The sequence below is a fragment of the Athene noctua genome, chromosome 6 (genome assembly GCF_965140245.1).
Source record: "Athene noctua chromosome 6, bAthNoc1.hap1.1, whole genome shotgun sequence".
In the NCBI taxonomy this organism is placed as follows: domain Eukaryota; kingdom Metazoa; phylum Chordata; class Aves; order Strigiformes; family Strigidae; genus Athene; species Athene noctua.
Genome location: NC_134042.1, coordinates 19,237,103 through 19,264,305, shown reverse-complemented (window position 1 = coordinate 19,264,305; position 27,203 = coordinate 19,237,103). Strand labels below are relative to the sequence as shown.

The 27,203-nt window shown below is 33.9% G+C and overlaps 1 protein-coding gene across 6 annotated transcripts in view; it reads left to right on the top strand.

Annotated features, from left to right (window-relative positions):
- CDIN1 (CDAN1 interacting nuclease 1) overlaps positions 1 to 27,203 on the top strand; it is a 133,033-nt gene that overhangs the window by 53,336 nt on the left and 52,494 nt on the right. For 4 of the 6 annotated variants that reach the window (XM_074909804.1, XM_074909799.1, XM_074909800.1 and 1 more), the window contains 4 exons: positions 264 to 313; positions 3,155 to 3,222; positions 8,299 to 8,364; positions 11,620 to 11,725. In XM_074909804.1, coding sequence (XP_074765905.1) covers positions 264 to 313; positions 3,155 to 3,222; positions 8,299 to 8,364; positions 11,620 to 11,725 — 290 coding nt within the window. Of the gene's footprint in view, positions 1 to 263; positions 314 to 3,147; positions 3,223 to 8,298; positions 8,365 to 11,619; positions 11,726 to 27,203 lie in introns of all 6 variants that reach the window. The other 2 variants (XM_074909801.1, XM_074909802.1) reach the window with 2 other exon arrangements.

Genomic DNA, 27,203 nt, shown 5'->3' with positions numbered 1-27,203 from the left:
TTTAATTACTGTCATCGTAAACTATCAGTGAGGTCAGGGTGCACCATAAATGGCAGTGCAGTATTTGTGACGGGAGCATTTCACTTTTTAATAGCTTGCTTTTATAGTGAATAAAAGCATGCAGTTTTTGTTTTCTGTGATTAAACCTGAACAGCATCTGATAGCCTTTTTGAAGAAAAGTAATTACTATTTTTAAGATACTGTTTAACTATAATGGTTTTGTAGTTCCCCATCGCTATACTACTTCTCTTATTTGTCTGCAGTGTACTGTGAACGACTGTTGTTATGGACCACTGGTGGACTGCATCAAACAGTATCCTTTCCCATAAAATTTTAGGTGCACAATTGACGAGCTTAGACTGTGTGGAAGAGATGTGTCTAGCTTTAACCTGACATAAAGTTCTGCTTCACAAAACACATTTCATACTCCTCTGTTTTACATTCAATCAGCTAGAGGGTCACTGCAGAGCTTTCTCTTACACTGTTTAACAAAATCAGATGGACCACGGAAAGTTGTCAGTTTGGTGGCTACATGTTCATATGCCTGATTGAACCTCTTTGGTTTTGATTAGTTGAAATGCATGTCTGGTTTTCTATTAAGACTAGTTGACCATTCTTGGAGTGTTGGAGTTGGACTAAGATGATCTCTGGAGATACCTTCCAATCTCAACTATTCTGTGATTAAATTAATAAGTTGCACAGATAGTGTTCAACATTATGGCATTGCTTTGTTATGAATATGAGTTTTAATTGAAATGTTTTCAAGTGCAATTCAGATGTGATTGAGCAATTGGCACTTTTATACTCGTATCTGACGTTCCAGTGCAGTTCTTTTACTTTCTCTTCTTAAAGGAAATGAGACTAGCTTTAGAAAAAACCCTATGCAGCTTGCATTTAAAGGGATTTTTCTTTTATAGTGTTGAAATGGTTAATTAAAGATCCTCAGTATCCAGTGAGAATACTGGGGGAACTCCACGCAGTACTGAGTATTCCAGACTAAGATTATAATTAGTTCAGAATGGTCACTGTGACCCTAAATCTGTTTTAATAAAGTCCTGAATGAGTAGCTCTTCTGTTTCAGTCTGCTATCAAGGAACAATTTAAAAATCATGGCCTGCTATCACTGAGCAGGCTAGCAAGGCAATTCCCTCCCAAGCCCTAGATAAATCCTCGCATAAACCTCTGTATGCAGTCTGGGGGAAGATCTTGATTTTACTGTACAGTTGCAGGATAGGAGGGCAACAGTGATGCTTAGTTATGCAAGAAAAACACTTGTAGTTGTAATACCTCTGGTGGTCACCGCCTTAAAAACATTTTTTTTCCACTAGAAATACTTGCCTGCTATCTACTACAGACCCAGCCCTTCTCCCATTTAACAGCAGCGGGATGGAGTTCTAATTGTATTTGCATTTTGTGGGTTTAATCATCATTTTAAGTATTCATTGAGACTTATCTTCAGCACTAAACACAGCTCTCTGAAAGTGGTTTAATCTAATAAATTATACTTTTTAAAAGATTGTTGATCACTAATTTTCATATCCAGATTTTTAAGATTAATATTTTGTTGGTGGACAATCTGGCTATAGTCTCGTGAAAGTGTTATGTTTAAAAGTAATAATAACACATGTAGAATTATGAGGAGTTTTTAAGAATAACTTGCCTGCAGTCTAAAAATGTCTCTTCTATCCCTGTCAGTTTCTGGTTCAAGTGAAGTTATTGGATATATGCAGTGACATCAGTGAGAATAATGAGGAGTTTTTCAATTCCATTTTGGGGCAGAAAAGTTTAATAATAAGCTGTTTGAGTGCATTATCTGCAAGTATATTGCTGAATTAGATGTTAATTTTGAGGTGCATAAAATAGTTAAAAATCAATTTAAAGTTAAGGTTTTAAAAGCATAATGTCTTCTGAAGGATTGCATATTGATTTTAAATATAACTATCTAATTATATATGCATGGACTAAAGTATGAAGTCAACCTCTTTGTAAATGCCAAGAGGCTATTTTTCAGTAATAGTTCAGATGCTTACGGGAAACTAGGCTGCTAGATTGCATGAGTAGAAAATGGCTTGTGAGGTTATTTACAAGTTTTGCCCCATGGTCATTGCCATACATCAATAACAGGTATTATTATAGACTAAGTCTAAGTGTTTCTGCTTATGGTGCATTATAAATTCTGTTTGCAGTATTTTTCTTACATATTTGCTCTTCTTTGTTTGTCCCTTTTGTTCTGTAACTGCTAGTAGAGTTTAATATACTATGTAGTTTCAATTCATAAAAACTGTATATATATATGAAATTATTCCATACAATTAGGTTTTTTGCTGTTCGGCATAAAGTATTGATATAAATTAAGTAATTAACTTTAATGGTAAGGTGATCTGTAGTTTTAAGTTTTCCAAAGTTATTCTAAACAGAATTAGGAATTTAATTTTTTAATGTAAGATCCTTTATCATGATGTTCTGTAAGATTCTTCTTAAAAGCTTCCAGAATAGAACTTCGACCTCCAGGAGAATACATTTAAAATATTTGATGTCGTGACTTTTTTACATATTGCTAAGAATAGCACATTGGATCAACAGGCCGTCAGTGAAGTGAAAAGGACTTCACTATAAAATATTATTTCATCTTTCCCTAACATTAGTTCATGCTTCTGAAAAATCAATTAAAAGGATGTTTTGTTACAGTAAGATGTTTCAGATGGATGTAGTGCCCATCAATTTCAGAATATAAAGAATAAAACACTTTATTTCATTCTTTGCTGAATTTAGAGAATTGATACACTAGTCAGTAAAGAGCAATTTAAAAGGTATTTAACAGCATGTTTTAAGCTCATACTTTTTCTTTAGATTTGGAGGGCAAATAAAACAAATATGGAAATACTACCCTTATTTATACTGAATAAATAGAGTATAACAGGTCTTAATTTTGTAAAATGTGTGCTGATATACAGTAATCTGATTTTCAAAAAGTGCTAAATGCCTCTGAAAAGCCCTGTAAGGAATTTCTAAATTTAGAGTTCAAATCACTGATCACTTCTGAAATACAGATGAAAGCAAATAAATTTTATCATTAATTACTTTACCTATGATGTTTTTCTGAAGTTGGTTCTTTTCCCAAGTAATCTTCCATTTCTTAACCTAAAGCTATCAGCGCGATTGGGCATGAGCATGAAGTCTTGCTGCGAGAAATGCTTTTGGAAAAAAATCTCTCTTTCATAGGTAAGACTGTAATAGAGTAATAGCCCATGAACCCTTAACTTCAGATATTTCAGTGACTGTTTACTTAAGAAAAAACTAAGCCTCAACACTCTGTATTAGGTAGTAAAGGAAGAGTAAAAAATGATTGATGCTGTACATGTTATCTTTTATTGATTTAGAATGAGCAGGAACTCAGTTGCCTAATACCCTATATATACAGCACATGCACAGGCTTGCAATTAATATTTTATAGAATAAGTAGCTGAAAAAAATGCTTTAATATCTGCTGCAGTATTACTTTTGGTGTCATGAGATATTAGCCATAATCTAGGCCTTATGAGACTTAGGAGGAAGCATAAGAAATATTAGCTTCAAAACGCTTTATGTATTAAAGAACTGCTAGAGGAGTCACTCATTTAGCTTTCTCTGCAGTTTCTGCTGAATTTTTTCCCCCTGCCTCCCAACCAATGCAAGTACTCTTTTCACAATCCTATATTTAAAGTTATTTTCAGGATTAATTAGTTAGGAAGTTATTGTCATTTTTTTCTTTTAGCCTGCACTATGTTTCTTGTATATGGATGCCACTAAAACAGTGATTAGTGTTTAAACTATCATTTATCTTACTGTGATAATAAACTTAACAGTGGCTTCTTAAATCTTGGATTCCTTATGTGTTAAGACAATAGCAAAGTGAAATGCTGCCTTTTGTTGATGGGTGAGTGTTGTATTAAATTTATGTGATCAGGGAATTTTGCTGGTTTTACCAGAAACATCTCTTCTAAAGCCAGATTCAGGTTAAGATTTTGGAAACCTTAAATAAATTTAACAAATTAGGAAGACTGTTAAGATTTTTAAAAGATTTGTCCATATGATTAAAGACCAGAGTCAATGTGCTCTTTTATTTTAGAGAAAAAAAGTCAGGAGAAACTATTGCATACAAACTTGTAAATGACACTATGAAAATGTGAGGAGGTAATTTTTCCTACTTTCCTAAGAGCAGAGATACAGGTAATAGGCTTAAGCTGTAATTGCAAAAATTATGTTGAGTTAAAATACTAAACAGTTCTAGGAACAATAAGTATAAAGCAAACTGCTAGGGAAGGCTATGGAATCACCTTCAATGAAAAATTCAAGGCTAGACTTGACACTCATCCATCAAAGCTGGTAATGAAATCAATCCTGTCACGATACAAGGGAATGGACTAGATGACTCACTAATGGATCCTCAACCCAACGATTTTCATTTTATTTGGCTTGTGCAAGCCTGCGTAGTACACAAATCAGATTTAAATTTTAAAGTTTCATGACCTTGGATAAGCATTTATTTTGTCTTTAGAAGTAAGCCCTAAGAAATTTGTGCTGTCAAATCAAAATATCTAGAATGGGTTGACTCAGAATATAAAGATATAAATGAGAGAGCTTAATTTACTGTTTATATTTTATGTATACTGAAGTATTGTTTAGTCATGGCTTACAATATGTTAAGTGGTTGTATTTATTATTTCTGTGCATTGCATGTGTCTCAGGTTCTAGGTGTGATTATTTTTAAAAAAATAAAAAAAAAAAAAACCAAACAGCTTTTCCTAAGTATCTGCAAGATGAACCCTACTGAACTCCTCGCAATAAAATCTTTCCTTTCTGAAAAATTAGTTCCAAAACTGCCTGAAGAAAACCTCAGGGAAACAGAAGAGATGACAGTATTTCCTATAGGTCAACAAATTCAGGCTTTGTTAGGCTATGGGTAAGACTGCATTCCAGTTTTGAAGATGGCTTATGACTTAGATTGCTGTAGTTGCAATTCCATTACTTTTTAACATGTGTTAAACAGAATTCTTGCCATTTCCATATCAATGTACTATTCTTCAAGAGTACTAAGGTTTTTTGTATCAACTATGTTCACCGCGGCAACAGAGTCTTATTACAGAAGAAGGCACAGTCAAAGGACACAGTGAATATAAATTGCCCTGAGTATAGTCTGGGAACATGAAACAGCTTTTCAGGTCCAGGACATAATTTGTTTGTTTCTAGAGCAGTTAGCTTTCAAAGCCTGCAGATCAGAATTAACACCTTCAGAGTCACCCAGAAATTGATTGGAAACCTATACAAACTAATGGGCTTTGCATTTTATTAATCCACTGTTCATGCGAAGCACGTCATGTACCACATCCTCTCTTCAGCAAAAACATAGTTCTCAAGTCTTTATCACTTTGCCAGAGATTAAAATGATCAATGGAAGCATTCTTTCAAAACAGCCTAAGAGCTTCACTTGTCATACTGAAATGCCAGGAATTTCTAGGTTCTATATAGGATCTTTATTTTTTTTTATATCTTTGCCATGAATATATTAGGAAAGCTTTTAGCTATATGGGGAGGTACTGACCTTTGTCTGGAATCTTATCCTCCTTTGGTTCCCACCATAATGTCCCTCAGTAGTAGCCTGGATATAAATCATGAAATCTGATCCGTGTTTTCTGCTGTAATCTAAAATTTGCAGTTGCTGCGCGTTCATACACCACCAGGATGTTTGATTTCTTTGTTATATCCAGAGACTAGTATAAGAACAATGATGTGTTAAATGGTTATGATTGAGTGTGAAGTTATGGTAAAGTTGAAGCTTCAGTTTTGTTGGAAATCTAAATTAATGAGGAGTCTGTAGACAAACTACTTATTAGGGGGGTTTCAACATAATTGTCAAATCTGAGGATGCGTAAATGTAACTGTCAAAGCTACTGTGGGCTGACTTGCAGGCAATTTAATTATTCTCTTAATCCATGCAAGAGCTAAACGATCTTTTAAATGTGAGATGCTACATCTGTAGCTTCTGGACCAATCTGAAACATACCTGGGCTGAAAAGCTAGAACTTCTTTTCTTTTGGTGGGGTTTTGATTTTTAAAAAAGTTTATGGTGATTGTGGGGAGTTTCTGCAATTCTTTTTTTTTTTCCTCAAAAAATTATAAAGTTTAAAAAAACTTGAAGAGATAGTATTATATAATTATGTTCCTGTGCATGATAGACAACTCACGTCAATAGTAAACATGTTTTTTAACATATTTTCCAATGTTTATCACTGTACTAAATATTAGAAGCCAACTGAAAACATTCAGAAACAGATCTAAACCAAAAAACATGTTCTTTTTCAAGCCATGTGTTAGTATCAGATGATTTTAAAAGTAATTGAGCATCCTTGAAAAAAGAATCTGCTGAAGAATATTAAAATAATGCTGATGCAAACTCCTGCTCAGAAAGCTGCCAAGTTGAACTGTCAGGAAATGTGTTTACATCTGTCCTGGTTTTCAGTGGGGTTTTTTAAGGTACATTTCCCCTGAATTTGTGATGCTAGAATTTGTTAAATGTGAAAGAAAACACTGAACTTCCTATTGCTATTTGTGTGTTCTTAAATAATGAAAATTTCAGCTGGGACATCTTACTGTCTTTTCTAGAATGCTTTAAACAACTAAGAGCGGGTGACAGAGTTAGATAAAACTGGATTTTTAAAAATTTTTATCAAGATTAAGAGATTACATAGAACATTAATTCATTTTTATGTTATGGCATAAAATTCTCTATTCATAGGTTCTATTTAAATTAGAATCTAAATTAGAACCTTGTTAATCTTAACATCTTTTATCCATATACCTGACAATCTAAGTTTGAAAAAATAGCCAACAACCAAGTCTGTCTGGAAATCCTAGAAAAGTTTAATAGCTGATCAGGTAATATAATGAAGTGTTGCATTGCAAAGATTTGTATTCATAATACAATGTGCTTACAGTGAAGAAATACTCTCAAATTTCAAAAGAAATACTACAGCTATCAAGAAGATTAAACAGCTACCGAGGTTTACACTTAAGTGAACGTACAAATTTCCCAAATTACTCCTGTTCCACTTTCAGTATGAGTTCACTATATAAAAATACTACTTCAGACTTACATTCTTCAATGAGAAAGAAGGGAGAAGTTTGCTTTAGAGACTTTCAAAATATTTTGATTTCTAAGAGTGTATGTTTTTCCTGTCATGAAAATGTTACTTGGACTCAAACTGCTGACCTTTCAGGATATGCACAAAGTATTCAAAAACTGAGTTCTGAACATTGGCCATGAAACTACTGTCCTAACCTGATAAATGGATTGGAAATAAGCTACCCAACAGTGAGAATGGACCATTAATTTTAATCAAAGGTGATGTGGAAAGGCGAATGGGATGCATGACAATGTCAACAGCCCAGTAGGTGTTAAGGGGCTACACAGCCTTACTTGTTACTAGGTAGTGCCATTAGTTGAGCTTGGGTGAAGACAGAAAGCCATGCCTGGAATTGAATGACCAGGTCACTCCAAATTCTAATGGAGAAATGGTGTTTCAGAAATACCAATGTAATGGTATCGGAAATCAAGGACAATAGTTTAGAAAATATTAAGGGCTTAATTGGGCTTTTATTTTTTTGAAGGGAGCATCTTTTGTCTTTTGTGGTTTTATCATGCTCACTCATTGTTTCTTGAAATATTCAGCTCTAATACTGTAATCAGTAGAGTTGTATAAATAATGTTAGCAGAATTTCTAAATCTTTGTGTGTTCTGAAATGGGATAAATTCTATAGAATGCAGGATGCAAGAGAATCTAAAATTGTGGCTTCTCTCTCCTTTAATAAATTTCTGGAAAAGAAGGATTTTCATGTTCACTTTTTTAACAATTTATGCTAAGATTAAAACCAGGAAGGTAGCTACAGTATATCTATATTTGTGGTTTGGGTAGAATTAATCTTAATTCTTCCTAATGTGGGCAGACTCTTCTTTTAATCAGCAAATATACCTCTTTATTTTGAATATTTGGGGGTTATAAAATACTGTATGACAGCTTGAATTAATGATGTTTATAATGAAGACATAAAAATGCAGGGATGACAAAGAAGCATTTTTATATCCATGCTTCAGGTTTTCTACAAAGGTTCATTTAATCTGACACAGCATTGCATGCATAAGAAAGATATGTATGACTGCATTAATAATTCTTGCACTCTTATTTAAAATAAAATTAATTATGCTGCTGTCTACTTAATAGAATAGTTTTCTAAACAATAGTTCCTATTCTTTATGTATAGCTGAAGATCAGCTCCGTGCAAAGGGTTATGACAAAACACCAGACTTTATTTTAGAAGTGCCAGTAGGTAAGTCTTTTAAAAGAATTTTTATTATTTTGTTTTGTGTAGAAGTGTTCATGCTAAAATACGATGGCTAATTAAGTATATTATAGGATATTACAAATTGGTCTCCTTTTTCAGTAGCTACCCAGTAATTTTAAGTAATTTCAGTGGCTACCCAGTAATTCTAGTTTGGGTCAGAGAGGTTTGATCATAAGTTTTATTAACCAGTGTTTCCTCTTAGGTCTCTGCATAGTTTTGTCTCATTATCACAAAAAGAAAGAAAAAGCCCAAGTAAGAATAAGAACCCCCAAATCTCTGCTCTCTCTAGCCTGCTCTGCACACTGTCGCTATGAACTGAACTCTGAAATACCTATAAATGTCTTAAACTTCTAGACCTAATCAGTTCAAAGCAGTCTTAAGAGTATTAACATTCCACCTATAGGTCATTGCGTAAAGGTTTGTCATTGTGCAGTTATTCTTCTGCCATCACTTTGCATCTAAATACAACTCTGCAGTTCTCTATGGTTTTTTAAAAGCCTGCGTAGCAAAGCAAGAAGAAATAAATGTTGGTATAAAGGTCATGTCGAAGTTCATCTACATTTTCTGTTCTTGAGGCCATGTGAGAAGATAATCAGATGACCTAGTGGCTGGGCCATGGCAGAAAAAGCATCCACGTTGTCCAAGTGTAAAGTATAATTAATCACCTTTTGTAAATTGACTTACATGTCAAAAGGCTTCTGCTTTGCCTCTGTAGAACTCAGCACCTGGCTATGCAGATGTCTACTTTTGTGTCTATCAGAGGAAAATTAGAAGGCTGAAAGCACTGTGTGAAAGTCAAACACATGACTAGTTTTTTGTTCTTCATATTGACAACAGTTGGAATTCTTACTGAGATAACTGATTTGTACACTGGTATAAGGACTTGAGTGTGTACAATAAAATGTGTCACTACTCAGAAGTACTTGAGATACCATCTGTCAGCTAAATAATCTGTTATCCAGTAGATAAGCAGTGATGTATATAAGAGCCTTCTGAAAAGTTTTTACAGACTTTCCTTAGCCCAAAGATGTTTGTATTCCTAATCATGATTCCAAAAAACAAAAATGGTACTGATGTTAATAAGAGGTTATATGTACAAAATAAAAAATATGCTTGTAACTGAAGCATTTTATATTTGAAACTGTGAGATTTGGCATCCTAATGTTCTGCAATTCACTCTTGTGAAGCTACACTTTGAGAGTTTTCAATTAATTTCTACTCCTTCACTTCCATACTCCTTATTTGTGGAGGCTCTCAGGAAGCTACCAAGGACTTGAGGGGATGAGGGAATGGTTAGGTTTTTATCAAGTCTAAATTTAGCATGGAATTACAGAATCACAGAATGACTGAGGCTGGAAGGGACCTCTGCTGGTCATCTGCTTGAGCAGGTTCACCTGGAGCTGGTTGCCTAGGACCATCTTCAGACGGCTTTAGAATATCTTCAGGGATGGAGACTCCACAGCCTCTGTGGACAACTTGCACCAGTGCTCAGTGACCCTCACAGTAAAAAAGTGTTTCTTCATGATCAGAAGGAACCTCCTGTGTTTCAGTTTGTGCCCATTGCCTCTGATCCTGTCACTGAAAAGAGCCTGGCTCCCTCTTCTTAGCACCTGCCCTACAGATAGTTATGCACATTGGTAAAATTCCTCAGTACTGTGGACTACAATATACACAATACGTGCCTGGTATTAAGATACTCACTTTTACTTTAGAAACACTTAAGGTTATTTCCCAGCTATTCAGGAGCCCAATTAAATGGAAACTAGAAAAGCAACTAGATGGAGCTAATTTTTTTAATGCTTGAGAAGGGAAACTGGAAAACACCCAAAAGAATTTTCTTGGGTTTGTAATATTACCCTATTAGAAAGAAGGTTAAAAATAGCCATTAATTTGTTTGCATGGATTTGTCTCCAAAAATCCAAATATTGGTAGTGCATTACGTTTTTCCAAATTATTTCAGTCACTTGAGATTGACAGGAAGTCATTTTCTACCTGTTGTCCAATCTGAACTAATGTATGGCAGTGCTTGCATTCTCTTCTTAGTGATGCAGTACAAAGCTAGGAAGGCTAATTATTTCTTAGAAATTACTTTTAACTGGCTACACAGTTTGTGTCTCAGCTGTTATATCTCCTGGGTTGGGGAGGTATTGGGGGTGGGAAAAGAATGTAGTATAGGCCTACACAAGTTAACTTGGTTAGCAGAGTAGTGGTGGCATACAGAACTTAGTGTGGTGACTTTATGAGTGAGTTACCCAGATTTCCTGAGTAATTTTACAGTCTGTGGTCAGTCGTGCTGCCAAAGCCTCCTCTAATTTTTCTGTATTGTGCTTTTGGGTCTGTGTGCTCTTTGAGTACCTCATCCCAGGTCAAACTTAGGCTAAGACACCATGGACATCATGGATGCGAATATTCTAGGCAACACAAAATAAAGGAAACATTTTAAAAGACCTCAGTAATGATACCCCAAATCACCTTTTCTGGAAAAAAAAAAAAAAAAAAAAAAAAATCTTTTAAAAATGATCTTTTAGAGTGATTCTCATGGTTTCTCCTGCAAAATTAGATTGTCAATTTCAGAGAATACTTTCCTTTCACCAAAAAAAGATATTGTTCTTAATATTAGAAGTTCACTCCCACAAAAAAGAGGAAGGACATGAACCAGAGCAAATCCCACAGGCACTGAAAAAAGAGAAATTCAAAATTGCAGTTTTTCATATAAGCCTTCGTATTCCTAACTTCTTTCTGGTGAAGCATTACTTACTTTGCAAAAGTAAGGAAGCGGATCTATATCTATGAGAAACTTCATCACCATTCTCACACCTTCCACTCTGGCTTGGTGATAAGTTTCTGTCTTTAGCAGCTTAGGTAACTTCTTGTTATTCACCAGAAATTTCCGATTCCTTACCTGACAACTCCCTTCCAGCAAAGTAAGGGCAAAAGTAGGATGAAATTGCACCTCAGTCTAGTCTCTTTTTACATTCTGTGTTAGAATAAATGCAAATATCCAGAACATGGTATAATTAAACTGAACTTGATACAATTATCCGTAAGAATATTTTCTTGTACTTTTAAAAAAAAAATGTCCTATGTGCATATTTGAGAGAATTTTTTACAAATATGTAACTCTGTTGCAAACATGAATTATATGGTAGGTTGGGGGTAAATAGGATATTCCCAAACACATTCTTACAGGCTTTTGGGTGTGATTTTCAGTGTTCAGTTTATTTTCTGCTGTCACCCTAGCTGTTGAAGGACACATAATTCACTGGATTGAAAGCAAAGCCTCATTCGGTGATGAAAGTAGCCACCAAGCCTACTTGCAGGACCAGTTTTGGAGCTACTGGAACAGGTACATTTCTTTTATTTTTCCTTATAGATGCAGTTTTAAAAACAGCTATTGGAAAAAACACATTATTAATCTGGCATTTTAAATGTCATTAATTAGTATGTCAGATTAGAATGCTGAAATATTTCTGAAAAAAATCACATCATAATTGTTAACATGCAGCAGAGTTATATGGTGATTTTACAATGATGCTAGATAACAGAAAAAGTTACTTTGGTACAGAAGTTATGTGTCAGGTTTTTTAGTACCTGACTTTAAAGGAAGATTTTGCTGTAATGTTTTTTTAATACCAGCAATGTGCCAGATTTGTTACAAAATCTTCGTAGTCTGACCAAGTGGACTTTGTGTGTAAAGAACTTTATTGCTCATTGTCATTTTATCAAGGTCGATATCGTTGCACTGGGGTTTTTTAATGAAGTATTTTTTTGTATGTTACCAGTGTTTTAAGCAGCAATAACAATTATCTTCAAGCTAAAAAAATATAGTAAGTATATGCAGGAACAGAAGGAGGGAAATAAGTTATGCCAGACAGAATTTTTGAACTTGTTGATGGTATTGGTACAAAGATCTTTTCTTTTAAAGATCGTTAATATGGTTCTGCTTTATTCTTACAAAGGTCATTATTGTATATATTTATATATCTTTCCCTGGTACTAGAAGCTTCCTCAGTGGAGGATTTTTCTTAAAAAAAAAAAAAAATCTTAAACAAGATGCATCATTTTCAATTCCATTTTTGTATGGTGGAACCCTAAGCAAAGTAGTAATGAGGTAAATGGAAGTTTTAATAAAGGAATTTTAAAAGCATAAATTTCGATGTCTACTCAGTGTTCACAAGAGAATATCAATGAAATCTGAAGAGATAGTGGAGAAGGTGGCACAAACATGTGAACATGCAACAAATAGACTGTGTGTGCCAACAGTTAGAGTCTAGTCTGGTGACTGCTAATATTTCAGCTGAATATGAGAAATGCCAAAGTAAAAATAGCTAGCCTTAGCTTGGGAAATACCTTAAAAGCAGATTCCATAGGAGATAGCAAAGAAGGGGAAACTAAATCTTGAGAATAACATCATCAGAGTTTGGAATTATGCTCTGTGGCAACATTCTTCATTGACATGAGAAAGACCTGCTCTTATTTGACAGTCCCAGACAGCTTGAATCGAGGTTATGGGAACGTCAGGAAGACTGTCAGTTGTTGGATGAAGATAGTATACTGCAAGAAAGTAGTAGAAAAGAATTTGTGAAACATATAACCAGAATGCAAGACTTAAGAAGACATTTGAATATATACAGTATCTAGGCAAGTGGTGAGAATGGCAGGAAAGATGCTGATGCAAATGGTGCTGAACTTGCATATCAGTGTAAATAAGAGGTGATGGAGCAGCTCGGGCTGGGAGGAGGCCATTAGATGTACTAGCTAGAATATTTTCTGAGAAGGGTTGCATTTGAAGGGATCCATGATGGTATAAGAGAAAAGTGACTCTAAGAAGTGAATTTTAAATTGGTAACATGAGCATAAAGATATTCACCAAGTTGAAATGGGGTGAAAGTTGAGTAGGCAAGTGGGTTGAAGGCACCTATCCATTTGTTGTCTGCAGTAAAATTGCCTTTGCAAAGTTGAAGTTGTAGTTTCTGTCTTTTTTTGTGGTGAATAAAATGACTATCCTTATTTTTATTTGAGCTATAAAATGTATAAAGCGTTTGAGAATAACGTGTACCATTTGATTCTGACACTTCTGAAATAAACTTCTTTTATGCTTTTGTCAGGAAACCAAGACATAGCTAATTTCATTTTAATTTTACCATATAATAATTAATATTGCAACTTCAAAAATGGAGTAACATTTCTCACTGAGCTGTTAGTCAAGTACCACTGATGTTGCAAAAGCTAGACTGAATTGACATGTGAATCAATAAGACAGTTTTGGAAGTAGCTTTGAGATTTTGCCAAATTTTTGTTAGAACTGTTCATATTGAAATCAGCTACAAAAATTGTTGAATCTTAAATATAGTTACTTTACATTCATATAAAGAAAACTAGAAACCTCCTAGGGAGATTTGTTACTCCCTAAATTCAGAATGCAGTGATAGGTTAACTATGGAAATTAGGCAGATTCTTGTGGCCTTTTTTTTAAAGAACACATCCTCTTAGTTTTAATTTTGGTCCTGCTTGGCCATACTAACAGTATCACATCCTCTTCTGAAATGAGTTTTGAGTTACTGTAGGTTCTAATACAGTGACAGTTGGGTTAATGAACACATGTTGACAGATTAGATTGCATGTGGGTTAGACAGTTAACTTTCATTGCTCTCTGAAACTATACAAAAGGACACAGGTGTAGCTGCACAAACTGTGAATCAATTCTGTATGATTTAATCAGCCTATGTAAGGATCTCTTAAGTGAGAACCAGCTTCCCTGTCAGTTCACTGCACCTGTGTGTCTCCTTGCCTCTTGAAGGAGGAATCATTTGGAGAGGCATCCATTCACAATACAGATAGCATAGCGCTCAACTGATAGTTTAGGGGTTTGTAAACCTGATCTGTTGGTTGAACTTAAAGCTGAAATGAAATTGGAGAGAAAACCTGTAACATTGCCTGTTAGATGTGGATAGAAATACATGTCTAGACAGTTTGAGAGGAATTAAGGCGGGAGGTTTCAGACCTTTTCCATTCAGTTTTTTCATTGTTTCTCTGAAAAGTAGTTGTGAGACTGGAAAAGTTTCTAGGTTTTTTCCCACATCTGTCACAGATGTAAGATTAATTCTGCACACATTCTGACTGAAAGCTTTGAACATAGCTGTGGTTTGTTTGCTGTTACGTGTGTATTTTATTAAATCTTGTACCCTGTGCTAACTAAATCTGTGAGTGTCTTAAATTGGTCTGTACTGACAGGAAAGAAATGGCACTTTCTCATTTAACAGAACAGCTCCCTAGATGCAGTCAACCATGTCTGTTCACCTCAGTGCAAAAGAACACCTTTTTATTACTCCGAGTTCTGCAGGGACAGCTTAGCAAGGTTTTTTATGACTCATACATCAATGGTATTGTTAAGCAATTTTCAGTTGCAGTTGCTGCACTGCAACCTCATCTTCAAATTAAGCTTCACATTAAAAATGTACAAAGTGTACCTTGTCAGTGGGTTTCCACAGTTGTAATTTAAGATGCTGTTTAGATATTGAGATTTTTCAATAATAAAGAAACAGGAAAAGGCAAGTTTGGTCTTGCATATTCCCAGACTGATTTTGCAGAGGGATGTTTTAGAAAAAAGCTATTTTATATACTGAACAAACTTAGTATAAAATGATTCATGTACTTACAGAATCCTTTCCCTCAATATGGTGGGGTCTACTGAGGCCGTAGCTTTCACTGCCACTGGATAAACAAGACAACTGCATGTGCCAAATACAATTGCTTTGTGCACGTGTAGTAGATACCACAATTTTCATTGTTCACTGGCCTATATTGGTGTATTTCCTGTAACCACAACGATAAAAACTGTTGAACAGTCTGTGTGACCAAAGGTAATTTGTAGAGCATGAACAGTAAGTAACACAGATCTGAGAATATGTTGTAAATTATTTTAGGATTTAAATGAATGCTGCTGGGTTGGTTGGTTTTTTTTTTTTTCTTTCCACAGTGTTTAATTTTATAATTTTTACTAACTTAGATTAAAAATTAGAGTCCTGGCTGTAAAAGTCTGTTAGTCAGAACTGATAGGCATGACTGCTGTTTTCGAAGAGGCATATAGAGATCAGCAACACACGGTTCAAGTAGTAATTAGTGGGTGCACTGTCAGTGAATTGCTGTAAGAAGATATAAACTCAAATACAGCAATTTACATTTTCTATCTTCTGCAAGCCTGGCTAAGGCATATGTACATTCTGGAATGTAATTTCTAGAGAGTCCCAGGAGAAAGCTTGATGCCATTATTAGCTAAAGAAACTTTACTATATGTGAGGAAGACCGAAGGAAAATGTCATATTTGACACTGATATTAAACTAAAGGCAATTTCACATAGTGAAAGAGAAGCATTTCATCTTTTCTTTGAATAAGAATGGTAAGTCATCCCTGTACTAAATTCCTTCTCCCATTTGCTTGTATTCTAAATGTTATTAGTCCTGTGCTTCTGCTTTTTTGAAAGAATAAATAAAAGCAGGTTTCCCATAAGTAATTTTAAAATAGTAACCACACCTTTAGGAAGCCTAAATTCATTATTAAATGTGTTGTTAATTCATACATTAAGTCTGATCTTTAGACTTCAGTTTATAGCTAACAGTCACAGTAAAATTATCGTAGAGTCCTGTAGATTTTAAAAGGTATTTATTTCAGATAAGTGCAAATAGAAAAAATGCAAACGATTGTATTTCAGTCACAAACACAGCCGATGTGTTCTTAGGGCTTTTTGAGAAGTGTTCTGTTGGAATTCATTTGCAGTTGACTATAAGGATGATCATGTGTGAGAAAAGGCTGAACCAGAACATCAGAATGATATACATCTTTTTTCTGTTCAGTTGTTTAAAATGGTTTGACATGTTACTGTGAAGACTGTTTAAATAATTGTTTTCTGATTGTAGTTGGTAGGGGATCAGGGAGTTATGCTGTGGGTTTATGGATGTCTGTTCTATAACAAGATCCATATTCTCCAATTGCAAATGGTTTAAAAAGTTGTACTGGTGAGTTGAAAGCCAGTGGTATAACAACTTGACTTGGAGGAAACCTTGGGAGTTGCATTTGTCAAGTGGCTAGGAAAACTGTTCATGCATACCCAGTATCCAAAGCTTCACTGGCAGCCCAAACATAAAGAACTGAAAGGTCATTCTTCTTCTTGCAGTATGATGGTTTGTTGACATATTTTGACACACTGGTACAATGCTGAAAGGTTTTGACCTTACTGCAACACTGAGGGACTTAGGGTTTGTTTAGCTATATAATGCTTGTAGATTTTCACACATGCTGGGTTTTGCTCTGCTCCTTTTTCTCTCCCTCCTGGCTCCACTTGAATTAGTAAATTACTCTTAAACAAAAATGGATGTAGATAGAAGAGAGAGTTTATGATGATCTTTGCCACTTACAATGATATATAGGTGAGTTTCTTAAAAAATAATTCACTTTTTAAAAATTTGCCATGCCAACAATAACTTTATTAACACTTAGATACATTGATTTATAGGACAAGAAGAGAATCAAAAGCAATGAAGAGTGCCATTTTCTGCTAGTTTACTGATTAAGTAGTTTGTGAAGAAGATCAAATTCTGTGTTCTCCTGTGAGATAAACAGAGGTATATGTGTACACTCACACATACATAGGCATACCTCTGCACTTCACAAATGTTCTTGATATATTTATCTTATTTCCAACAGCATTTGACATGAGTTACTATCTTTATTTAATGACACATGAACAGTGTAAAAATCAACATGTAGTTTATGAAAAATAAAAATGTTTTTTTACTTTAGCTCAGAAGTAATGTTTTTGTATTTTATTGGTCATCGCTTCTTTAAGAACATGACTGAATAACAGAGCATGAAGACATTTTCCATTGAGACCACAGCTTATGCCTAGCATTGCTATAATGTTAATTGTTTGGCTGAGCATTGTAGTTTGTTTTATTTTGTATCAAAACTAATTTTTGTCAAAGCAAAGGAAAAACATACTATACTGCATTCATATTGGCATTTACATTTGAATGATTGATATTAAGTATATATTTCCTTGTGTTGTTCTCCTTAGATGTTACATTTAATATGGACATGAAATTGGGTTTTTCATTATAATTTAATTGTATTACTTAAACCTCTTTCACTGCTAGATTGTTACACTGTCAACTTAAAAAAAAAAAAGTAGTAAATAAAGCACTACACGGCTTTGTTTAAATTTTTTTTCCTTATATTTTTCTGTACTGTCTTAAATATTACCATGCCACAAGAGACTTATGTAGTGCAGATAGAGCATTTTCAGCTTCCATCCACATTACTGCAAGGCTTCAGCTCCAATTTTCCTGGTATTTCTCATTCAGATTAGACAAGCATCTAAGTTTGTGGACGATAAGAGCTGACAGCATAGATCCTGCTATGCTTGCCAAAGGCCTGGTTGCAAACACTCCACTATGTCAAAGAATGTCAACCCCCCACAGACCTTACCTTTCAGAATTCCTTGTAATTTTTAATTGACATTTACATCTGACATTTTCAATATATTTCTTAGTGTTGAATCTTTATCTACCTAGTAGTAGTTAAACCAAACCAAAGCAAAAAGAATCCCTTCCTGTAAACTATGATATCATATATTTTTTATTTAACAAGGTCAAGTTGCTGGGCTGTAACTCAAGAATGACCAACTCCCACTTCCTTTGTGTAATGCTATATTTGCTAGTCTAATCCATTTCAAATGACAATTGAGGAGGGTAGTAGGAGTGTAAAGCAAAATTTAACCCTTAGTACTAATGAAACTAAGTGTTTTATTACTGTGCATCATGCACAAAAAGGATACAGAGATACTGAGGAAATTTTAAGATTAATAGAGATTTTCCTTTGAGTCAGATACTTGAATATTGAAGATGGTACCTTCATACCTATATTCATACAACATATACACGTAAACAGCATAATATTCCAAATGAAGTGAAGCTGGCAAGTATAAAATTTAACTACATGTTGCAATGTGTTGTGCTTCCTTGCCTTCAGAAATCTCAAGTTTTCATGTGGTTTAAAGTACCGAAAGCCTAGTAATTAGTATGAGCATAATTATACATCTATTAGAAGTTAGAATGAAGGACTACAGTTGAGCATAAATGTCACAAAGCAAAGAAGTAGAAGAAGCATATTGTCACAAATAATGCTACTTTTCTTCTAATTAGTTAATTTACATTTTACAAATTAAGGGCAAGATTCAGACAGAAGATAATCTAGTAGCATATCATAGCTTTACTGACCTGTATTTGTATATGCCAAATTTAAGTTAATTAGAAATGTAGATGCTGTTTGTTTTGTCAAAAAGCTCATCTTAAAAAAAAAAAAATCTAGACACACTTTTTCCCCCAACATTTATCATCTAAATAATAGTCTTGCCAAGATGGCAGCCTCATAATAAACTCTTTTCAGTGGAGTGATGGGTAATGAAGCTTGCTTGTGAAGGCAGCAAAAAATGTTGTCTAGCCAAATGTGTGAATATGATGGCTAGAGAATCAGTGGACTTTCTCAGTCATCAATCTTTTTAGTAGCCTCTTATACATCTGAATATTTTGATAGATGATCTAATAATTGAGTTATCTATCTTTCTAACTATCAGAGTTGCATAAAAATTATTCTCACATGCTATTGAATATTATATATATTGGGCATCCAGTAAATTTTTCAAAAAGGTCCAAGAGGTGGTGAAATTCAGTTGTCTTAAGCAGCCTTTAATATATTAAATGATAAACTGCTATACATAGAATATAAAATTATTTGTACTAATATAGGAAAAAAAGTAAATAATGTCAATAGCTAATTACAGGTAGGAATCACAGTAAATAAAGCATGTAAAAATATGAGGCTGGTAAGGTTAGTGCACAATCTAAGAGAAATTTGAGGTATAAAATGAATAGATTTAGTAGTCCCCGGCCAGTTATTGGACAACAGTCACATTTACACACAGTTGTACAAATTCCTTGTGTCTAGGAAATCCTGGCTTAGGCAAAAATAAATACAGTGTCACTGTGGAGTCCCACGTTACCATTCAGCCTCTGTGAGAGCAGTTTCTCTTGATTAAAGATGAGACTGAAAAGTATATATTGAAAATGCCCACATTTTGTTTATTCTGAATGATTGTACAGTACAGATTTATGTTTCCAGAGCACAAGAATCTGCTTTCCTGGGACACTAATCTTGCATGAAAGGAAGCACTCAGGGTATTTGTATAAGTAGCATTAAGTACATCATCAGATGTGTCTTACTAGAGCATCTGAGTAGCAGAGCAAAATGATTGTTGGTGTAATTTTTAAACACTACACTTCAAATGGACATATTATTCTTGACTTTGAATGCATTTCTGCTTCAAAGGGTCAGACAAAAATTATTTTAACAGTAATAAAAATATTTTTGCATTAAGAATATTTCTAATTCAAATATCTTTTTTCCTTCTCGATGTCACCAATTTATGTTCAATCACAAACTTTTCTATAGATTATAAAATGTTCCTTCCTGTAAATTCTTGAAAACTGTATGTGGGGGACTCATTTTTTTAAAAAGCACCATTATTCTGGACTACACTGTATTTTCATTTTTTAATACTTTATTTGTAGGTTTCATAACTACAGAAGGGTATAAACAAGTACATTTTATGAATAGTTTTCCAGTTAACAAAGTGGCTTTTCTTAGTTCAGAACTGGAGTGACTAGGGTACTTTCTTGAGGATATCAAGAAGTTTTTCACTCATTGCAGAATTTTAATAGAGAAGGTATCAGAGGAATATATGGCTACTACCTGCTTAAAAGGAGAAAGAGAAAGATGGATTTCAAGGAGTTGGATGTTATTATCATTTGACAAGTGCTTTGAAAGTATCTTTGGGCCTCATTGGACCTTGCCACTGTATACGGATCTACAAATTTAGTCTCCTTGACAGTGGTTGTGACTCATTCTCAGTAAGCAAATTTCTTGATGTTTAAGAGTTCTTGTTAAACATGCATAAGTAGCTTGATGCGTTTTGGGTACACATAAAGCAAGACACTGAAACAAGATGTCTTGAGTATCAAAAGTGTAGAAGATTACAATAGAAATTTTGTTCTGAAGTTCCACACTTGTCTTGCAGTATTGCATCCCACATAAAAAGCATACGTTTTTGTTTTCACTAATGTTTACATTGATTTTATGCAATTTTAAATTACATAAGTGTAATTTGATATAGCATAATTTAAACCTAGAACTAAGGCAGTAGGAAACAAGTTACAAAAAGAAGGTTAAATGATTCTCTCTCGTTACTTAGGGAGTTTTAATGTAAGAAAGCTAAAATTGCTTCTGAATATATAAATTCATAAGCAATTAACCGGAGTTGATCAAAGCCAATGTTTTATTTTCTTTACTATATGGCCCATTAGTCTACTTAGTATTTGTAGCATGTCTACTTGATAACATACCAAACTCCTCTGCATACAGAGGGTGTTATACAAACGTGTATATATATTTCTGTGTTTAATTTTAGAATGTTTATATCGTAATTTAGGAAAGAGATCTTCATTTCCCTCTTCTAATCAAAATAGCAAGCATCTGTGTTCCTTCTGGTTTGTCATTTGATTAGCATGCTCTCATCCATCATTAGTCTTTGATATGAACATCAAGAAATCATGTCCTTTTGTTTTAAATGATAAATATGCCTTTGTCATGAGTACTTACAGACACTCCAAGATTTACATCTGAATTGTCAAAGTGTAACTGCACAGCTTCTCTGATGTGTGACATTGTTAGTGAAATAAAGAACTTTTTAATTTTTTGTGGATAGGCCTTAAATATTGACATTACAAGGCTGGTTTAGCTGTGATGTTGAAAAAATTTGTCCTCCATCCACTGTTTTTCTAAGATGTGTTGTTTATCAACAAGAGACAATCAACTACGCAAGAGCCTCTGCGGACATTCCTATTTGCATGGTCCAAGCCTGTCTCTTCGGGTTTTATTATTTAGGTCTGATGTCTAGTTAGCTCTTATCAAAACTAATACCATCTGAAGTACCAGGCTTCCCGTGGTCACACAACCAACATGAAAATTTCTTCAGTCTGACTATGATTATTAAAGACAGTATCTCTTTAAACTTGAGCTTTGTTTCAGTGTCTAGATCAATTACATCTTGTAAATGCATTTCCATGAATGTTTCACTGCTTGTTTCAATAGATGAAATATATCTAAATTAAATTATATTCTTCCCATTTTTAAATTAAAAAATAGTGAAAAAGCAGGTCTTTGACAAAAGCTTTGCTACCATTCTTACTATGGCTTGTTTCTACTAAGGCAGAAAGAACTACTGTATTGCTGGCTTCTCATTGTTGGAATAGTACAGTAAGTTAAAATGTTTTTGAAGACAGACACCAAGATGGGTTTTCATCAACTGTTTAATCAACTATTGGTAGCAAAAATTGAGTGTCATGCAAATATGTAATGTAATTTTAGTTCCTACAGAAAGCAAGTGTTCCTTGAAATATTTGGGTTCACTTATGCATGATAAAACATTATTTCCTATATTTCTTTTCTGTTGTTGCATTTACTGTGTTGTGACTTTATCATGGTTAAATTCATTTAATATTCTAAGTGCTGTAATGATGAAATGGAATCTTTGAAATTTACAATTTCAAGATATTGCAGTTTATAATCTTTGAAATTATAAATAGTTCAGAGAGGAATTTAGCAAGGGATCCCACAGATTGATTTAAGGGCCTATGATCATGATCAGCTTATAATTGCAGTATTTTTCAATCTCACGTATATAATAATCTGCAGTATTTAGGGTTTTTTAACTTTTTATTGTTCTTTACCTCAGCGACTTTGACGACAGCATTTTTCATGTAATTGAGTTGATTTGATCCAAAATTTGTTTATAATTATAAAGTCATGTAAAATTGATCACATTATTTATATTTCTTTATTTGCAATGTACTTGTTTACTTGAGTTTAAAATAATGAAATGTATGCATATTTCAGGCTCTCTGTATAAGAGTAATTTTGAAAGTATATTCTCATTTATTTGTTTCAAAAGGAGAAATATCTTGCATCCTTTGCAACACAGCTCAATAAATTGAGATTTTCTGGCATACGAAGGATGCATATGAGTTTTTGAGACACTGAAGCTGTAACCCAACTTGAAGAAGACAATGATGGCAGTGAGCTTCTGTCCAGAGTTAATCAGCTGCAGAATTTGTAAACTGCGTATGTGTCAAAGTTGAAAATGTTAGCACTCTGATAGAAGCTTGAAAAGGTTAGACCTGATAAAAGCCATCAGCAGTTAAAGAAAGTGATTTATGGGAATGTAATGACACAAAATGCCTCATTTATCACTCATATATAGATAGGTTAAGGTTTCTGTGTCATACTTTAAAAACTTGACCACTTAGAATTGTCAAAATAGGTACTTAATTGCCCATCATACATTTCAGTTCAAATTTCCTTTGCTTGAATTTTGGTGATTTTACTGTTTTGCTTCTCATATGGTTCTTTTTAAAGTCATTCATATTTCATATTTATTTCATATTTGTTTCAAATGGTGTGCTCAGTACTCTGTTAGAACTTTTATTAGGTAAAGCTGTTGATTTGAATGCTACCCAAATCTTTTGTTGATTTACAATTTCATTCAGCCTAACTGTAAGGAAAATAACTGCAGGTTTCATTTTCTTTTGTTTTATACCACTAATTCTCATCAACAGTTTACAGCTTTCTAATTCAATCCTTACGTTTCCAAATCGAAATACAAGATTTAAAAGTGAGATCCATCAATTGGTTTCCAGTTCCAGACACTTAAGTTACTGTTTATCTCCATACAAATTAAATTTTATCCAAAACTACCAGTACTGTTAAATGATCCTGAAGCAAAATAAAAATGTTAGGAAAAATACACAGTAATATGTTATCCTTTTACTGGTTTGATTTGAGGATAACAGCAAGCAAATCCCATAGATTTGAGACTGACTAGTTTTTCTAACTATCCACAATTTCATCATAATGCTGAAAAAAAAGTAAATGCAAACATGGGTAAATCCTCATTAGGGAATTACCTTTAAGAACATATTTATAAAGTAAAGTAACTACTCTAAAGACATTGCATAAATACTAAAATAAAGATTCAGCTGCTGAAAGAAAAAGTGTGATAATGAAGTTTATAGGGATTTCTTTTTCTTTAACTACTGATCTTTTTAAAACTATTTCATCCTTTTATTTCTTTATTTTATACAGAAAAGCCTGAACAGAATAATTTTAATTTTAAACATCAAAAAAACGTACCTTTTTGTTAGCTTTCACAATTTATGGCCCCAGTTGCACAGCATTCTGTTTGTTCAGCGATGACCTTCCAGGTTCGATTTAAAAAGTAGTCAGAAGCATTTGTCATGTCTGCTCGATCTTGTCCAGAGGTACCTATTGTAATTATAAAGGACTAATAAGGTTGTTTATAATATAACAGTCTGACATCCCTAAAAAATCTTCTGGAGAGCAACTTTTTTGTGTGTGTGTGTGTGTGTCTATCTTAAATATGTAATCTTGTCACTTCATGTTGCACTGTATCAATATTTAGTTGAGAAAGCATAAAGAACTTACAGCTCGAGAAACTTAACTTAGTTTTAAAAGATTAAGCTGTATAATTTGAACATTATTCATACCTTTTGGAAATGCTTAGTAATAGTGTGGCTATAGTACAGTTACACCCTGTATTTAATTGCTGTATATAGGAGTGGTGATGATGGTGTTCTTAGAAACATTGAATTCCTTTCACAGTGTAAAAAAAACCCCCAACATTTCCTAACAAAATTGCAAAAATGTGTAATACATTAATATAGTGAGCTCTGTTTCTTAGGAAAAAAAATAAAAATTAAGAAACTCTTGTTTATTCTGTTATAAGCATTATTAAAGACTGATGTAAGTAGGTGTTATTATAGTGGTATTTTACATTATATGACAGGTTTTTACAGTTGACATGATCTTTTTTCCTTTCATATGCCTTTGTCTTGCTTACTCTCTTCTCCTTCCTTCCCCATTTCAGCATCATCCAACAATACCACTTTTTTATAGGCATATATAGGAGATAAATAAAAACATATTAAAACCCATGGAATTTGAATGTTTGACAGAAATGTTTACCTCTCTTGTAGGGTATGTAACAGCACTGTAGTATTGTCAGGCTACCATACATCATTTAAATGCCCTTAGACAGCAAAAGCAAAATCTTGACAATTCAGTAATCTCATCATGTGATTTCAAGGAGGCTTTTTTTCATATCTACAATTGAGACAAATTTATGTTGTATGTATTTATGGTTGTTAAACTCAAAATTGTCTCATTTCATTAATTTTTAACATTGTGCTCTCTTAATGACTATGAAGAAATGTATTAAAATGCCTTAATTATAGGGCTAGAAGAAGAGAAAGCACAAGTCTTTTTAGCATATGATCTTTCAATTGTTCACTAAAGGATAAAGAGGGCATTCAAGCGTGGTTTAGATAACTGTCAGCAATAATAAAATGCAAGGTAGTTTGTAGAGCCTTTAAAGACCTTTTGGGGAAATAGATTTAATTAAAAAAACAATAAAATGGACTTTTCATTTCAAAGAAATCCAAAATGGTATAAAATTTCAGGATGTTACTGTATGAAGAGTAATGTATGTTTCCAAGGATGAGGAAAAATAGCTGTGAAAATATTCTGCAGTCCACACAGCAGTGATAACTTTATTTTGTGTGTATAGATGTATGTCCTTTAGCTTTTAACACACAGACTGTGGACAGCATGTTGGAGGATATTTCAGGTTTTCTTAGCTGAGTGATTTTACCCGTTTGGGATTTTTTAGTTTGCAATGCTTTTAACCAGGTTTTTTGATTTTTAAATAAGGTGAACATTTAGCTTCTGAACCTAAAGTTATGTTACCACGATTAACCACAGAATTGTATAACTGACATGTCGGCAGAAGTAAATTTGCTTATTTAGTAGAGTCAGTAGGCTCCTATTCATCATGTCTATGCTATTTACTGTGAAAATACGTGTATTTCCAATTTCTGTTTTTTTCTTATGTAGTCAAAAATTGCATTTGCTAGTAATATTTTTGGTTGCATGCTGTGTTGAAAAGTTTAGTTAAGCACTTTTTCTGCACTATAGAGGTACACCACTTCTGGCAAACTAGGAGCAGCTTAACTTGCATGTGATAAGCAGTGGTTTATAAACAACATTGATTGCTGTCTTTTTAGAGTCGTTTTGCTTCCTTGCTTAGCCTTTTGCTTTCTTGAGGAAGTTTTTGTAAGTTGTTTTCTTTCACCCTGGTGCACACATATCAGTTACATTGACCAATTGGTTTGTTATAGCCGAGTACCAAATGAATCTGCGTGTAAGTTGTGTGTAGCAAGGTTTTTTTTACAGGTAAATCAACTTCAATGAAGTGAATTTTCAGCAAATGCTTAAACTATATCATATATATTTGTAGTTGTAATTGCTGGCCCAAGTACATTATAAAACGAGTTCATAATGAAAATTTGACTTCCATATTTATAGTCTTGCTATATCCTCTAGTAAATTAAATTTGGATTGTTAATTCATATCAGTGTTCACTTTGTCAATAACTGAGCATAGAAATGGAAAGTCATCCCTGTTCGTGGAGCTGGTGATTTTTCAAGCAAAATATGGGTTTGTTTTCTGCTTGCACACATACCTTGAATTGCAGCACAAATGAATATAACACCCTCTGCATCATACACTGAGCAATGATGGTGTGAGGAAGATAGCTAAGATGCTACTGAAAAGGTACAAATGTAAATGTGTGGCACTGTTCTGCATAAAAATGCCTCAGTATTTCCTTCATTGCTGGGTTTCCTGAGGATTGAGGACTCAGCCAAACTACAACAGATACATGCATGCTTAGCTTTGGCAACCTTTCTGTATATTATGTGCATGTTTTTGAGAAAGAAGTACCTCACATCGTGCTGTCAGCAGACTCCTTTCTGTTTTCAACTGGTTGTGTCCTTTTCTTCCCACTCAACCCTCCTGGTGTGGTAGAGCTATTAGGTGTGATAACATTTCTGCAGAATATGCTGTATGCTCTGATATTCTCCAATATTCAGCTGATGGGCTCCTGCAGAATCATTAGTTTTGATCACTTCTGTTGGGCTTGTAAGTCCAACAAGTCCAGCTCAAGACAAATGTTGAGTCTGCTTGCTTTCCATTTCTACTATTGATTTGTTTTCTGCTCACTGACGTTTTGTGTAGTTGGGTTTTTATGACTTTGTTGCCATGTGTCATACGAGAGATGATTGGTTTTCAGTAGGGACTTCTGTAAACTTTGATAAGCACACTAAGTTCTCTGAGTAAAAATTACTACTGTACAGTATGTTAATTTTGGCACAGTCATTTTTACTTTTTCATGTGTAATGAAGTTAGTTTTAAAATGTTTTTTTCTTTTGTTAAACATCACATTTCCTAGATCTAAAGACATCTCCTTACTGATGGTAATCCTTTATTAAAAACAGCAGACATTTTTTATCACTACTTCAAAATGCAACATTCAAAAGAGAAATGTGTGTTATCGGAGGACTGAAAGCTAACTCTCCTTGTAGGGCAGACTCTAGCTCCTTATGCATATGCCCAACAGTTAGCACATCTAGCCTCAGTATAAGCTGAGGGCTTCATGATGCAAATAATAAGACAGCCAAGATAGAATAATGGTCTTCATTTACACTGTTAAGCGTTATGATTCTTATTAACTGATTGTCATGCATTTGCCCCTGGACAATGGACAGGGTAAGCTATATTGGCTATAAATCTAGCTTTG